Here is a 17,363-nt window from a genome sequence, read left to right on the forward strand (position 1 = left end):
TATTCTTTAATAACAAGTTTTCTGTTGTAAAATATCATAATTCTTCTTTATACTTTATCCCGTAGCACTAATTGTTTTAACCAAAAGAATTGCCACTAAATTCTTGAATTTCCTTTGTAATAAGTTGTTTTAAATCCTATCCAATAATTGTCAACACTTTCATGAAGTAATGTTCCTCTTTCTCATTGCCTAGAAAAAACAGAAGCATGCAAAATGGAACACCGAAAAGATAAGCTGCACCTTGGTGTTGACCGTGGACAGCAGAGGCAGAAGAAGGGTAAACAATATAATGCATTTTCTTTCAGTCTAATTACGCTCTTTTATTTAAAAAAATATAGGACAGAGAAGGGCATTCAGCCTTTTGTGCCAACTCTGTTATTCAGGGAGATCATGATTTCAGCACTACTTTCCTGCACTGATACCATGTCTCTTGAGTCCCTTTAATGTGTAAAAGTCTTTCTGACTTTGTCATGAATCTACACATTGACCAAGCTTCACCAATCCTCCAGCATTCGGAAGGTTCATTACTCTCCAGGTGAAGAAATTACTTTTCATCTTTGTGCTAAATGGCTGAACCTTTATTTCGGTGCAAACATTGGTTGAAGATTTCCCTCAGCTAGGAAGAGCACTGTTCCTGAACCTATCATAGCATATGCCACCTCACTTGAAATCTTCGTCCTTCACTATTCCTAGGTAGATTTTAGGCAGATAAGTATTTTCATTGCATCTTCCCTATTCCCTAATATAACTTCCATGTTGTTCCATTTATCATTGATTAAATTGAAACTAAATTGAATTAAAATTAAATTGATACGTAAACTAACAACAATTTGCAAAGGAAGCTAAGAAATGTGGAATACAGGGAAACTGCCTTCGGCACCCCATAATTCTGAACTAATTCATCTCCAAGGAACCTATGACTTAGCACCACCCTCTGCAAGTGGCTCCTTGACTTTCTGACTTAACACTGAAGTCAGTGAAGATGGACAGCAACATCTCCACCATGATTATCCTCAACACTATGACCTGCAAAGCTGCGTTCTCAGACCCTTTACTCCCTATGCACTCATGAATGTGTGGCCACATTCTCTTCTGACTAACTGCAATTTTGTAGGTAATACCACTGTAGTGGGCTCGGTCTCAATGACTAAGTGGAATACACGAAGGAGGTAGTGAGCATATTGGCATGGTGTCAGAAAAATAAAATAACTGCCCATTGGTTTCAAGAACCAGCATGAAGCACATGCACCCATATGTATCAATGGTGTTGAGGTGGAGATGGTTGAAACTTATAGGTTCCTAGGTGTAAACATTATCAACAGCTTGTCCTGTTAGACTGTATAGCCAGAAAAGCATACCAGCATCTCTAGTTTCTCAGAAAGCCAAAGAAGTTTGGTATGTCTCTGTTGACTCACCAATATTTATAGAAACCATCTTAACTGCATTTTTCACACTGTGGTATGGCAAATGAAGACCACAAAAAATTGTAGAGAGTTGTAGACACAGCTCAGTCTATTATGAAAATCAGCCTCCCCTTCATTGACTCTTTCCACATTTTGCCCTGTCTTAAGAAAACAGCCAGCATGACCAAAGACCCCTTCCAACTCTTTTATTTAGATTATTTATTTAGATTTAGATTTAGATTATGAGGACACGCAGTCCTCTTTTATTGTCATTTAGTAATGCATGCATTAAGAAATGATACAATGTTTCTCCAGAATATCACAGAAACACATGACAAACCGACTGAAAAACTGACAAAAACCACATAATTATAACATATAGTTACAACAGTGCAAAGCAATACCGTAATTTGATAAAGAACAGACCATGGCACGGTTAAAAGTCTCAAAGTCTCTCGAAAGTCCCATCATCTCACGCAGACGGTGAACCTCCAGCATCGCAAACTTGCCGATGCAGCATCCTGGAAGCATCCGACCACAGTCCGACTCCGAGTCCGTCTGAAAACTCTGAGCCTCCGACCAGCTCTCCAACACCAAGCAGTGAGCACCATCTCTGCCAAGCGCTTCGACCCCGGCCCTGGCAACAGGCAATAAGCAAAGCCGAGGATTTAGGGCCTTCCCCTCCAGAGATTCTCGATCGCACAGTAGCAGCGGCAGCGAAGCAGGCATTTCAGAAGTTTCTCCAGGTGTTCCTCCGTGCTTCTCACGGCTGTCTCCATCAAATCAGGATTGTGCACAGTCCCTTAGTTAACACATATTGATATCATTCGGAACGGCCGTGTGCACTGCGTCGTGCCGCCATCTTCTCCTCCCTCCAATATTCTCTCTTCTCTCTGATTACAATGGGCAGAAGATACAAACACTTGTAGACATGTACCATCAGGCTCAAGGACAGCTTTTATCCTGCTGTTACAAAAGTCTTGAACAGTTTTCTTGTTTGATATAGATGAACTCTTAATCTCACAATTTACCTTGATTTGACTTCTGCGCTTTATTTGTTACCTGCACCGCACATTCTCTGTACCTGCAACGCTATATTCTACATTCTATGATTGATTTTTCCTTGTATCTCCTTATTCTGGTGTTTTGCAACGATTGGTAAGGATGGTGTGAATGCAACATTTTTCACTTTAGCTCAGTAGGAGTAACAATAATAAACTTATTGCCAGTTATCAAATACACAACTTTCAAAATATCAGAAGTCGTGAATTGCAGTGTGAGGGTAATGAATAATTATGGCTTGTTCTGCTTTTGTCCAATAATGTTCTGCAATTCTTCATCTACCTCCTTGCAACATTGACCTCATTCATCAGTTTCATTGTCATGCTTCTGCTGCCTCTCTGACCTTGGGGCACCTTTATTTCTTGTTATTTCATTGTCAGCATCGTATACTTGTCTTCTAATTACCTTCTTTCACCATCATCTGCTTACACTTGTTTATATTGGACACAGTGATTGAAGCTATGCAATCAAGCTACGAATATTATTTTTAACAAATGGCTATTGTTACCTGTTTTCATTCAACAGGAGACTCTAGTCTTTCTGGGCAAGTCGGCTTTTCAGAGTGCAGTTCTGCCCCATTTTCAATACAAGAGGATATATGCAAAATGAATGTCTCCAAAGGTGTATCTATGTCTCTTCCATCTTCACCTCTCTTACCACGTCAGCCATTTACAATGCATGCGTGGACAGGCAAAAGGTCCCCAGGTATAAATTTTGAATTGTGCAGCCTCTTTATTACTTGCAGTATCTCTGAATGTTGAATTTATAGCTATTGTTTTTTTTCCCAAAAATATATTACAACTCCATGTGTTTTAACAACATATTAATAATTAATGTGCATACCACATATTAATAATTTTCTGTTTTCTTCCTTAAAGTATTGAGTTTTTTTCATTCGTGTAAGATTTGTTTAATGGCTTGATTTTCCAGGGGAAGTGAATACATAAGTAAAGAGGTTATGCTTTTCTAACGAAGACAGGTTGGATAAACTGATCTTGTTTCTATTGAAGTTTAGAGGAGTGACTTGATTGAAATGTGGAAAATCCTGAGGGGTTTTGACAGAATGGGTATGGAGAGGAATTTCTCCTTGTGGGAGAATCTTGGAATAAGGGTCACATTGTGTGATGTTAAAACAAAGTTGAGGTGAAAATATTTCTTGGGTGTTAAGAGTCCTTTAAATGTGTCCTCGAGTGGTTTGTTGAATATTTTTATTCCAAAGGTAGATAGTTCCTTGATAAGCAAGAGATGAAGAAAGGTATGTTAGAGCTGATGCTAAGTGTTTAAACCTCACAGCTGAAAGAAGATCATAGTTGGGAGCTTAATATCCTAGGATACACGTTGTATTGAAAGGGCAGACAGGTAGGCAGTCGGGGTGGGGTGGCTCTTGTGGTAATAAATGAAATCAAATCCTTAGAACATGTAGAATCCTTGTTGGGAGAGTTAAGAAGTTGTAGAGTAAAAGGACCCTGATGGGAGTTATATACAGGCCTCTGACAGTAGCCAGGATGTGGGATACCAATTATAATGGGAGATGGAAAAGGGGAAACGTTACAAAAGTCATGGGGGATTTCAACGTGCAGGTAGATTGGGAAAGTCAGGATGGTGCTGGATCAAAAGAGATGGAAGTTATAGAATACCTATAGGATGGCTTTTTAAAGCAGCTTCTGGTTGAGCCTACTAGGGGAAAGGCAATTCTGGAGTGGGTGTTGTGTAATGAGCCAGCTTTGATTAGGGAGCTTAGGGTAAAGGAACCCTTGGGAGACAGTTTAACATAATACAGTACTGTGCAGAAGTATTTAAAGTTTGGACTTTGACCACATTGGTGTTCAATATCTGGCTGGTAGTTATCAAACTCGCAGTGTGAAGATCCCCTCCACTACCTCTTCCAAATGGTGATTCTCCCTGCAGACAACTCGAACATCGCCAGCGACCACTCAAATTCCTTCATCCATCAAACCCTAGGTCTCAATCCCCATATTTTGTCAATCATCTCATCGAAACCACCACATGATGCATCGTCAAACCACCTTGAAAACAGACATCAGACCATTGAGATCTCAAATGCTTGAAGGTAGATTCAGTAATATAACATGTAGTTAAATACTTGAAGTAGAAAAATATTTCAGGGCTTTGGATAAGAAGCAGGGGAATGGAAATAATTGGATAGATTTTTTCAATGAGAGTGCTTCTCAGAGAATGGGTATAGATGGCTTCCTTCTGTGATTCTCAATTTTCTGAAATGGAGTTTGAATTAAACTCTCATGTGAGAATGTTATTACTGATTTATGATTGATGCTTGATGGGATGAAAGAAAAGAGGCACTGATATGATAGGGCATCAAGTTAGTTCAACGTCCTTAAAACCAGCAAGGAAAGTTAACTTAATAAATGAATAACAAGAATAAAATAAACTGTGTTTTAAACTGTTTTATTCTAATGATACCCACGCTGTCATTGCTTTGACTTGGTGATATGGTTTACATTTCTTTTGATTTTCTTTCGTACAGGTCCAGTCAGGAAGCTGAAATATGTAGAAAGCCCAAAGATACCGGGAGATACAATTGCCTCTGCTTTGACCAAATTGGCAGAGAAAAAGGACCATTCCCAGTTTGTACATAATGGTAATTATACCTTTTAAAACTATTACCCTCTTTCAGCAGTCTTAAAATTATTGACACTGCTGTAGTGTAAAGGCACAAATGGTAGGATGGTGGTGACGGGTGGGTAGGTTGCAGGTACCTGAAGCATTAATTACAGCAGCATTGTTTTTCCATTCTATACAATTTTTGTACAATGCACTTAATGTGAGCATTAGTAAAGCAACATGGTTATCAAATTTGTTAGTTATTGCCTGACCCATTTCATTTGAACCTTTCTTTATCTGTGAAATTAAACAAATATTTTGTTCGGAAATTCTAAACATTTGCAAGAGAATCATAAAATGTCTAGAAAGCTCGAAGTGTATCACACATCCTGATGGTTTGTGATTCAACTGTAACCATCTTGTCTTTTTCTGGAGTCTTATTTTAAGGCAACAACTGGAAATACTCAGCATGTCATAACCTTTCATCGAACCTCGGAAAGATTAGAGATGAATGTTTAAACAATATGTCAAAGATTAAAAAAAGGGGAAAAGTCAATGACAGGAGAAATTAAATGAGAAAGATGAAAGATGGTGTAATCGGAAACTTTAGAAACATTGATTTGGTTAATAGTTGTGTAGAATGATTTCCTGACATGAAAAGATAAAACAGTCTTTTGGATATCTAAATTAAGGTTAGAAAACACTGGAAAGTTTATTATTTGAAATTATTGAACTTGTTTTTGAATCTGGAAAGCAACCATATGCCTAATTGAAAGATAAGTTGTTTTTTTCCTTGATTTTGCTTAAAACTTTGATTGGAACATTATAACAGGGCGCAATCTGAGAAGCTGAGAATTGGACGTGGAATAATAATTAAATAGACGGGACTGGGAATTTTGTGTCATGCTTGTAGACCAAGTGGTCCTCAAAGCTATCACCCAGCCTTCAGTTAGTTTACCTGTTGTTTTTTGAACAATCAATACTAGGAAGTAAAATGCTATGGGAAAAGAGGAAGTTAAAAAGCAAGTTTTGTGTTTTTCTTTGCTGCATTACATAGAAAGGCAACAGTGGGTATGCCATTTTCTCCTTCAATGTCCACCACTTTTGCAATGCTGAAAGGAATCAGGTTTATTTTCACTTACATATATTGTGAAATTTGTTGTGTTTGTGGTAGCAGTACAATGCAAGACATCAAAATAAAACAAAAAGTGTAAAAGAGAAACACTGAAATAATGTTCATGGTTTCAAGGAATATTCAGAAATCTGTTGCTGGAGGACAGAAAAATAGCAGATATGTTTGGTGTCATCATGTTGGAAATTTTTAAATAATAGAAGATTTGTTGAACAAGAACCTATTATGATCTGGAGAGGAGGAAAGGCGACAGTAGAAATATGGGGATAGAATTGCCATGGTAACGGACCTGTTCATCTATGGTGGATGGGAATAAGACATTGAAAGCATGGAAAATGGCACATGGAAAAGGAACAGATGTGATGCAGACAGTAAATTTTTTGAGAATAGAATCAAATCTCTCTGAAAGTAGAGTGAGAAAGTATAGTCAATATAGGCATAAGCACCTGTAATCTTGTAAGAACATAAGAAATAAGAGCAAGCCATCTGGTCTGTCGAGCCTGCTCTGCCATTCAATAAAATAGTGGCTTATCTGACCATGGACTCATCTCCACCTACCTGCCTTTCCCCTTACTGTGCAAAAATCTATCCAATCTTGTCTTAAATATATTTACTGAGGTAGCCTCCACTGTTTCATTGGGAAGAGAATTCCACAGATTCATCACTCTTTGGGAAAAACAATTCCTCCTCATCTCCATCCTAAATTTATTCCCACGAATCTTGAGGCTATGTCCCCGAGTTCTAGTCTCAACTACAAGTAGAAATGACCTTCCTACCTCTATCCTATCTATCTCTTTCATAATTTTATATGTTTCTCTAAGATCTCCTCTCATTCTTCTGAATTCCAGCAAGTACAGTCCCAGGCTACTCAATCTCTTCTCATAGTCTAACCTCCTTATCTCTGGAATCAACCTGGTGAACCTCTTCTGCACCATCTCCAAAGCCGGAATATCCTTCCTCAAATAAGGAGACGAGAACTGCATGCAGTACTCCAGGTGTGGCCTCACCAGTACCCTGTACAATTGCAGCATAAATGTCGCTGCTCTTAAATTCAATCCCTCTAGCAATGAGGGCTAATATTCCATTTGCCTTCTTGATAGCCTTTCTGCAAACAACCTTTTGCAATTCATGAACAAACACTCCCAAGTCCTTCTGCACAGCAGCATGGTGCAATCTTTTACTATTTAAATAATAGTCTGATCTTCCATTTTTCCTTCGAAAGTGGATGACCTCGCATTTACCAACATTGTATTCCATCTGCCAGATCCTTGCCACTCGCTTAACCTATCTGTCTCTCTCTGCAGGCTCTCTGAATCTTCTGCACAATTTGCTTTCCCACTCAATTTAGTGTTATCAGCAAACTTAGATACACTACACTCAGTCTCCTCTTCCATATTGTTAATGTATATTGTGAATAGTTGCAGGCCCAGCACCGACCCCTGTGACACACCGCTCACCACTGATTGCCAATCAGAGAAACACCCATGTATCCCAACTCTCTGCTTTTTATTGGTTAACTAATTCTCTATCCGTACTAATACATTACCCCAAACTCTATGCACCCTTATCTTATGGACAAGTCTTTTATGTAGCACCTTATCAAACGCCTTCTGGAAATCCAATAACGTCCGTCTGTTCCCCTCTATCCACTGCACTCGTTATATCCTCAAAGAACTCCAGTAGTTTGTCAAACAGGACCTGCCTATGCTGAATCCATGCTACCTGATGCCATTTCTTTCCAGATGCTTTGGTATTTCTTCTTTAATGATAGCTTCCAGCATTTTCCTAACTACAGGTGTTAAGCTATCTGGCCTGTTGTTACCTACTTTATGCCTATATCCTTTTTTTGACAGTGGCGTGACGTTTGCTTTCTTCCGATTTGCCGGGACGTGCCCACAGTCCGGAGAATTTTGATAAATTATCACCAAAACCTCAACTATAACCTCTGCCATTTCTTTCAGTACCCTGGGATGCATTCCATCAGGACCAGGGGCCTTGTCTATCTTTAGGCCCACAAGTTTGCTCAGCACTATCTCTTTAGTGATGATATTGTTAAGGCCCTCACCTCCCATCGTATCCATATCATCTCTCTTCAGCATGTTAGGCGTGTCCTCCACCGTGAAAACTGACACAGAATTGTCATTCAAGGCCTTGGCCATTTCCTCATCACCCAATATCAATTCCCCCTTCTCGTCCTCCAAGGGACCTATGTTCACTTTGGCCACCCTGTTCTGCTTTATATAATTATAAAAACTTTTGCTATCCATTTTTATATTTTGTGCTAGTTTGTTTTATAATCTACTCTTTCTTTATTGCTCACTTAGTCGTTCTTTGTTGCTTTTTAAAGTTTTCCCAATCTTCCAGTTTCCCACTACTCTTGGTGACTTTGTATTCATGAGCTTTTAGTTTGCAGCTTTCCTTAGTTATCTATGGCTGGCTCTCTGCACACTTACTGTCCTTGCTTTTAACTGGAATATACTTTTGTTGAGCACCGTGAAAAATCTCTTTGAAAGCCTTCCACTGTTCACCAACTATCCCACCATATAGCCTGTGTCTACCCTATCCAACTCCTCCCTCATCCCGTTGTAGTCTCCCTCATTGAGGCATAATACTGACGTCCTGACGAAGGGTCTCGGCCTGAAACGTCGACTGCACCTCTTCCTAGAGATGCTGCCTGGCCTGCTGCGTTCACCAGCAACTTTGATATGTGTTGCTTGAATTTCCAGCATCTGCAGAATTCCTGTTGTGAGGCATAATACACTGGTTTTAGACCGAACCCTATAGTCATTAGTCTTTCCTCGGAAGCGGAAATGAAAATGAAGGAGTCGAGGAAGGAAGGTTTTGAGGATTAACCTTATGGGAATCTGGGGTCCAAATGCAAAACGCCCTGAAAGCAGCCATTCTGGTTGATAGGGTGGTAAAGAATGTATGTGGTATGCTTGCCTTCATTGGTTGGGGCACTGAGTATAAGAGAAAAGGAAATGATATTGCAGTTGTATTGGGCCACATTTGGATTATTGAGTGCAATTCTGGTTGCCCCATTACAGGAAGGATGTGGAGACTTCGGAAAGACTGTTGAAGAGGTTTGCCAGGATGTTGTCTGGATTTAGAGGGCGTGAGCTATATGTGGAGGTTGGACAAACTTGGGTTGTTTTCTCTTGAGTGCCAGAGGCTGAGGAAAGACCTAATAGATGTTTCTAAAATTATGACAGGCATAGATAGGGTTGATAGTCAGAATCTTTTTCCCAGGGTAGAAAGGTCAAGTACCAGACGACGTGCACTTAAGTTCAGAGAGGGAAATTTTTTTACACAGAGAATGGTAGATGCTTGGAATAGGCTGTTGGGGTATGGTGGGAGCAAATACAAAAGCAACATTTAAGAGGGTGTTGGATAAAGATGTGAATATGCAGGAAATGGATGGGTATGGATCGTGCACAGGCAGAAGAAATTGTGTTTAATGCATCATGTTTAATGCAGACATGTGGGCCACTTAAAGGTAATGGAACAATAGAAACTGAGCTGGAGCAGGAACAATAGAAATATCAGCTTTTAAGAAAAGGAGCTGAAGAACTGAGTTGAACTAGTAAAACAGAATACTCCTTGCATCCATGAGAAGATGGGCATAGTCACCCTACACCACTCTCATGCTTCCCGCCCTACACCACTGTACTTGTATACCAGTTTCTGCAAATATAGTTTTGATTTTACTTTAACCTTTGAAGTCTGCTTACTCTCCTGCACTCACTTTTTATTTAGAGATGCTGCTTTGTGTGAGCATTTTATTGTCTAGGTTCAGTAACTGTGATAAATTTTTGTATGTTAAAATAAATACAGCTTTGTTTTGATAATTAGCTTAAGTCAGACCATCTAGAGTAGCTTTATTCTTGGTGTGTGGCCAGTTACATTGAATTAACCGCAAACTACTTTTGATAAAGCATCTCCCTTTAAAAGGTTTGGTGATCTTTTGACAGATGGTGTTTGACTTCATGTTTAAGCATTTCCTGCTTTTGTGTTAACTTTCCAGGAACTGCATTGTTAAAATTGGTTTGAAACCTAAGATGCATGGTGAACTTACTGTGAATGAATATTGAAAAGTCAGATGAAAAAATGTATCCTGTGTAATCTGGGACCAAATTTCTCTAAATGGTCCGTATGCTTATTGCACAACTATAATTGACATAACCAGGTAGAACTTCAGTTGCAGCATGCTGAATAATTTATTTTTAACAGAGTCACAGAAAGGTAATGAACGAGGCTCTTCCCCTGCTGCTCAAGAACTGATGACAAGATTGGGGTTTCTATTGGGTGAAGGGATTCCAAGTACTGCTCGTCTGCCCGTAGAAGAAAAGAATGAAAAAATGGTATTTTTATCAAATACGCTAAACCAGATATTACCTTAGAATAATTCCTGCCTGTATGAAATATGTTAGATTTTATAAGCTCTATTAAATATGAATTTTGAAAGTTAATTGATTTTTTTGAGGATTTATTGCAATATGTTGATCATTCCACCTCTGTCCAACTGAATCTCTCTCTCTCCTCGTCCTTTCATCTCCACCTGTCTGCCTAACTCCGTAATTCTGTATGACATAGACGGAAGGAGTGTTTTGTGCAGTGTGGTCACCTACCTACAGGAAAGATAATAAAAAGATTGAAAGAATGCAGAGAAAATTTACAAGGATGTTGTGGGATTTGAGGACCTGAGTTGTAGGGAAAGATTGAATAGGTTAGGACTTTATTTCTTGCACCAGAGGAGAATGTGGGGAAACCTGGTAGAAATGAACAAAACTATTAAGGGGTATAGATAGGGTAAATGTAAACCGTAAGGTTAAGAAAGACTAGAACTAGAGGTCATAGGTTAAGGATGAATGGTAAAATGTTTAGGGGAACATGAGGAAGAACTTCAGTCAGAGGGTGACGCGAGTGTGGAACGAGCTGCCTGAAGATGTGGTGGACGCGGGTTAGATTTCAACACTTATGAGAAGTTTGGGTAAGTGCATGGATGCAAGGGATACGGAAGGCTATGGTCCAGGTGCAGGTTGATGGGATTAGTCAGAATAACAGTTCAGCATGGACTAGATACACCAAAGGGTCAGTTTCTGTGCTGTAGTGTTTTATGACTCTATAACTCCATGACTATGAAGCCATTTCAGTCTATTGTCTCTGCTGGCTGATATTTCCTGTAACCTATTCTCCAAGCAGTCTCCCTACTGACATCTCCACCACACCAAACCTTTCTCACTGGCAAATTCGACCTTGGCATGCGCAGCTTCTATCCCGGAGAACGTGCAGACAGTACCAGAAGTCAGGATTGAGCCTGTGTTGCCGGATCTGTGAAGCACCAGCTCTGCTAGTTGTGCCTTTGTTCTTCTATCTTTAAGCTCGCTCTCTCTTTCTCTTTCTTTTCTTGCCATCTCATGCTCATCCCTGTTTTATCCTCATATAAAATAGTAATTTAAAGTTCACATTTTCATCTGCAAAATCTTTGGATTTTTTGAATAGTTATCAAACTCTTGTCCTACAAGTGTTGATGGAATTAATCTTTCTGTTTTAAATCCTTCATGGTTTTCAACTGCTGTTCAGAGAATCAGTCCGTGTTCAACACTAACAAGCAGTACTGCATCTCCAGGCACAGACAGCCCAAGCTCAACTCTGAATAGCTCTATCAGCAAACCACCTCAAAAAAAGAACAGTCCCTGTGGAACTATTACCAGTTTAAGCTCCACATTGGAAAGCAAGGATAGTGGCATTATAGGTAAGACAGTGCATATCCTTAAATGTTCTCAATATTTGTTTCCTCTTTCAGCTAAAGATGGATCAGTAACTCCCTAGTCAATTCATAAGAATTATAGTTCATAATCACTTGCTTTACTGATAGCTAAATATTCCAAATCAACCATGAAATATTCAAATAATTTATAATTACTAAATAGTTAAGGTGCAAAAAAAGTTGCGAAATAGTGGGGAGGGAGTGCTACTGCACAGGGTCAAAGTCAGCTGCAGAGAGTTGTAAAATGAGTCCTCTCTATCATGGGTACTAGCCTCCGTAGTATCCAAGACATCTTCAAGGAATGGTGCCTCAGAAAAGGCCCCTTCCAACATCAAAGGCCCCCACCACCCAGGACATACCTCCTCTCATTGCTAGTACCCAGGTACAGAAGTCTGAAGGAACACACTCAAGAGTCAGGAGCAGCTTCTTTCTTTCTGCTACCCAATTCCTAAATGAACATTGAACCCATAAATGCTATCTCACTATTTTTTTTGCACTGCTTATCTTTATTTAACTATTTAATATACATATATATTTACTGTAATTCATTTTTTCCTATATTTATCACATATTGCATTGTAATACTGCCGCAGGTTTAACACATTTCACAACATATGCTCGCGATATTAAACCTGATTCTGATGTTATCCTTGCAGATTTTTTGAGATGATGAGAACATCTCAGATTATACACAGGTTACCTCAGGACTGCTGGCAAATGTGCATAGGTGGATATGATAGGAACAATGAGGTAGTTCCTTTCACTTAAAAGCTCTCAGATCCACTGCCTTTGAATTTTATTCCAGTTAAGTGCCAACCCTGTTTACTGTGCTGTACTGGTGGACCCCTTGTAGGATATATGGTGGTAGCACATACTTCTCGTTTTCTCGTGAATGGACTATAAATTCTTTCTATTGAGCCTATGTCAGGTTAATCTGTCGTAAGAACTGTAGCCCCATTGAAATCAAAGGGAGAACACAGCTACAGAGAGAATAGTTAAACAAGATTTTTTTTCATTTTATAAAATTCTGTTGTTTTTATTTTTATTTCATTTTTAATCTCTTTCAAATTATGTCTGAACTTGAGTGTTGAAGTAACATAATTCTGAGGAGCAGGTCAAAGCCATTCCATCAGGATAGTTAGCTGCTTCCAATTGGCAAGCAGTTCTGCAATTCAGTAGATTCATTATCGAAACTAGTTTCTCAATTTCGGAATTTGATTAGCTTAATTCTAGAATCTATCTGTATATCTCTAGTTAAAAATATTGTTGACCCAAGCATCTTTTTTTGTTTTGTGTTCTTGGTGGTTGCTTGGTTTTTGTTTTGAAGGTGCATCGTAAAACATTATTATTTGTTACCAAATTTATTTCATTGGTTCAAATGTTTATATATTTTTAAAAACCTTATTGTTGCTTAACTTATTCTGTGTCATTTGGCCTTTTGAGTATACTATAGTGCATATTTGCACCTGTTTAACTGACATCTGTGTTTATTTATTGAGATACAGCCATACCGCCCAGTAGTCCCCCCGATTTAATCCTGGCCTAATCACGGGATAATTTACAATGACCAATTAACCTACCAATTGGTAGGTCTTTGGACTGTGGGAGGAAACCAGAGCACCCAGACGAAACCAATGTAGTCACAGGGAGAATGTGCAAACTCCTTACAGGCAGTGGCAGGAATTGAACCCAGGTAGCTTCTACCATAAAGCCATGTGCCACTACTCTACTGTGCCACCCCTGCTACCAGGCAGTTGAAACGGAAGAGGTTGTTCATTGACTGCGCCTCTATCTCAATCCTCTTTTTAAAAAAAAAAGAACCTAAATTTGATACCGATAGCATTTTGATTCTGAAACCAATGATATACTAAGTGAAAGGCTAATTTTGGGGATCCATATAAAATCTGGAAAGAAAGTAGTTTTAGTATTCTTTAGAAGAACACAGAGAATTTATGGAATTTATAACACATATAATACGTGTGTAATTATGCTTGCACTTGACTTTGAACCTGAAAGTTTAGTTAATTAAATAAATAAATGTAGAATTAAAGGCATCCATGAAACGACTGGATTAAAATCCATTGGGTTCTGGAAGGAATGTGAGATATAGAGATGGATAATATATAGCAGCTCTTATTGAGAATTAATTTAAAGAAAATTGATAGTGCCATTGAACACTAAGCACAGAAGCAGGCCCTTTGGACCATCTTATCTGTGCTGAACTGTTAATCTGCTTAGTCCCATTGACCTGCACCCGGGCTATAGCCCTCCATACCCCTCCCATCCATGTACCTATCCAAATTTTTCTCAAATATTGAAATCGAACCAACATTCACCACTTGTGCTGGCAGCTCATTCCATACTCGCACTGAGTGAAGAAGTTTCCCTTCATGTTCCCTTTAAACCTTTCATTTTTCACCTCTAGTTGTAGTTTCACCCAACCTCAGTGCAAAAAGCCTGCATCTATACCCCACATAATCTTGTATAGCTCTATTAAATCTCTTCTCAATCTTCTAAGTTCTAGGGAATGAAGTCCTAACCTGTTCCTTATAACTCAGGTCCTCAAGTCCCAGCAACATCCTAGTAAAATTTTCTCAGCATTCTTTCAATCTTATTTACGTTGTACCTGTAAGTGGGTAGCAGGGTAGCATAGTGGTTAGGACAATGCATTACAGTTATCCAGCAGCCTGGGTTCATTTCCCACCGCTGCCTTTAAGGAGTTTTGTATGTTCTCCCTGTGACCATGTGGGTTTCCTCCGGGTGCTCCAGTTTCCTCCCACAGTTCGAAGATGTACCAGTTGGTAGGCTATTGGTCATTGTAAATTCTCCCTCAATTAGGCTAGGGTTAAATGGAGGGATTGTTGGGCAGCGAGGCTGAAAGGGCCTATTCTGTGCTGTATCTCAATAAATAAATAAAACTGGACACAGTACTCCAAATTATGCCTCATCAATGTCTTATACAATTTCAACTCCTATACTCAATGTGTCAAAAGCTTTCTTTATGACCCTATCTACTGTGACCGTTTTGCAGGAAGAAGTGGATCTTTAACTGTTGATCTCCTTGAATTTCTAGCTACAGTCACCAGCTCATCTGAAAATGAAGAAAAAGGTTCTAGCCTGGAGTGGAACAAAGATGGAGGCAACTGTTTACAGCTTGGTATCACAAAGAACTTGAGACTTGAGGGGAGCTTGCCTGAAGTAGAAGAAGACACACACAGTTCCGCCTTAAGTCTGTCTAAAATAGAAGCCAGTTTAGATGGCTCTGCTGGTTATTTGAACCAGTCTGCGTCATCATATCTGCTGCCACGACCTAATTCAGTTGCTGGTATGTTCATTTATATTCATAGGCAAAATTCTTCCTTAGATTAAGTATGGAAGAGGTATTGATGTTGAAGCTATAAAATAAAAAAATGCATAATGACTCTGTGTGAGACCACTGACTTGGGGATAGCTATTAGCAGTTTTAGATGATGAATTTGATTTCCTTCATAATTGATGCCTAGAATTGTGATAAAGAAATTGTTATTTTGCATTTTTTACAGAAATATATGATTGTGACCTGTATACTTAAAGAAGAGAAACCCACAGTGACTTTCAATTTCTTATCATGTTTACAGTATTTGGAGAATGTTCAATTTTAAAGCATTTTATGATAATCCCAAATTAAAATAATATTTATCGATTTCAAGACATTTTGTATTTAACACACTATTATTCCTTATTTATTTTGGTGTTCTATCAGCTCATTCCAGAAAACTTAAACTGGAGATAATATGCATGAGTAGTTACTGGATTTTTAAATGCTGCATGTGTGGTGGATTTTTTTGTTGATCTACACAGCTATGAATGTTTTCGGTATTGCTGCTTGTTTAACTTTCAGGATGGGAAGGAAAAATTGGTTTTGCTCTATTCCCATAATGCACATTAAAGCCAACCTCAAAACAACAAGATTCAGATGAAAGGTCATCTACCTGAAACGTGACTTAAAGAGGCCGACCCTGTTGAGATTTTCAGTGTCTTTAGTGTTTTACTCCAAAACGCATTCCTTTTCTGCTGTTCACAGTTATTTTTGAAATCTGTGATTCACTCTAATGTCCTCCAAGTATTGCTGCTAGATTGTGATAATTTCTTTATAATTTTGTTCTATAACATGTACCCTTTAGAATTCAGGGGTTTCCAACCTGACCCCTCAGTTAATGGTAGGGGTCGTCAGGATAAAAAAAATGGTTAGGAATCCCTGCTTTAGATTCTACATTATGCTGTAAAAAAAAACTTGTTTAGGCAAATTAAAAGTCTTGAAACCTTTTGTTACATTTATTGGTTTAACGTGTGCCCTGACATCACAATCTTTTTAAATAATTATTTTATAATTAGGAAAATTCAGTTGAAAATGTTCCATTATATCATTTAATTAGGATTCAGTCTCTGTAGTAAATGGTTACTAGTTACCAGAAAATTGATTTATTTTCAGGAACCAATGAGAAGAAATCACAGGAAGTTCAAGATGAGCTCCTGTGGATGGAAGTCAGATGCTTTTCAAAACAGTTGGTCCTGTGCTTCCTGTTGTCTGCTGCTTAGATTCTCAATTGCACTCCCATTCTGACCTAACTGTGACATCCTGCATAGTTTCAATAAGGCTCAATGCAAGCTTTTTACTGTGAAGCATGTAACTGTATGTCTTGAATAATATGTGAATCTGCAGAAACAATATGTTAGATGATATCAGAATACTAAATACATTAGAAGTATTAACTTGTGATTTTAACCATTGGGCTACATGGTATAGAATCTGTTAATTGTACACTTATAGTTTATAAAGATATATGACTGTGTTTAGCAAATATGATGACATCACATGGTTTAACCTTTTTATTGTCACAGCAACTAGCTCAGCAAAGTTGGAGGATTTGAATTATTTGGATGAAAGAAACACGCCACTGCGTACCTCTATTAGGATGCCCTGGCATAACACCGCTGGAGGAAGGGTGCAGCAAAATATAAAAGGTTTGGATTGTGACACCTTTTTGAAAACAGATTAACCTTTAGATTAGTCATTCTGTAGTATGGTCCTTTACATTAAACAAAGCTTATTTTCTAATCTTAATTATTATGAAAGCTGAGTGTTACAGAAGAAAAACTGAAAGGAAATATAACAATGATTCTGTTCTTTTGGTTGGAGTTGAAATGTGGATATGTATATGCTATTTGTAATTTTCTTAAGTACATTAATTTCTCCTAAAATTTAGTAACATTGTCTGAAATTAGAAGCTTCAATTATTTCTGAAGAGGATATGAATCAATTGAGCCGTAGTTCAAACTTGAACTCTTCAAGTGCTGTCATCACATGGTATTTTTATGTGTTGCCCATAACATTAGTTCCTCTTTCCTCAAGCAAAGTGTTAGGAGCTTAAGA

General features: G+C 38.4%; 1 protein-coding gene across 2 annotated transcripts in view; it reads left to right on the plus strand.

The window, feature by feature from the left end:
• tanc1a (tetratricopeptide repeat, ankyrin repeat and coiled-coil containing 1a) overlaps positions 1-17,363 on the plus strand; it is a 175,321-nt gene that overhangs the window by 75,048 nt on the left and 82,910 nt on the right. For both annotated transcript variants that reach the window (XM_072261989.1, XM_072261990.1), the window contains 7 exons: positions 194-277; positions 2,991-3,170; positions 4,972-5,085; positions 10,411-10,541; positions 11,764-11,935; positions 15,024-15,275; positions 16,832-16,954. In XM_072261989.1, the coding sequence (XP_072118090.1) occupies positions 194-277; positions 2,991-3,170; positions 4,972-5,085; positions 10,411-10,541; positions 11,764-11,935; positions 15,024-15,275; positions 16,832-16,954 (1,056 nt within the window). The remainder of the gene's footprint in view (positions 1-193; positions 278-2,990; positions 3,171-4,971; positions 5,086-10,410; positions 10,542-11,763; positions 11,936-15,023; positions 15,276-16,831; positions 16,955-17,363) is intronic.

Source organism: Mobula birostris, chromosome 6, assembly GCF_030028105.1.
Source record: "Mobula birostris isolate sMobBir1 chromosome 6, sMobBir1.hap1, whole genome shotgun sequence".
NCBI classification, from domain to species: Eukaryota; Metazoa; Chordata; class Chondrichthyes; order Myliobatiformes; family Myliobatidae; genus Mobula; species Mobula birostris.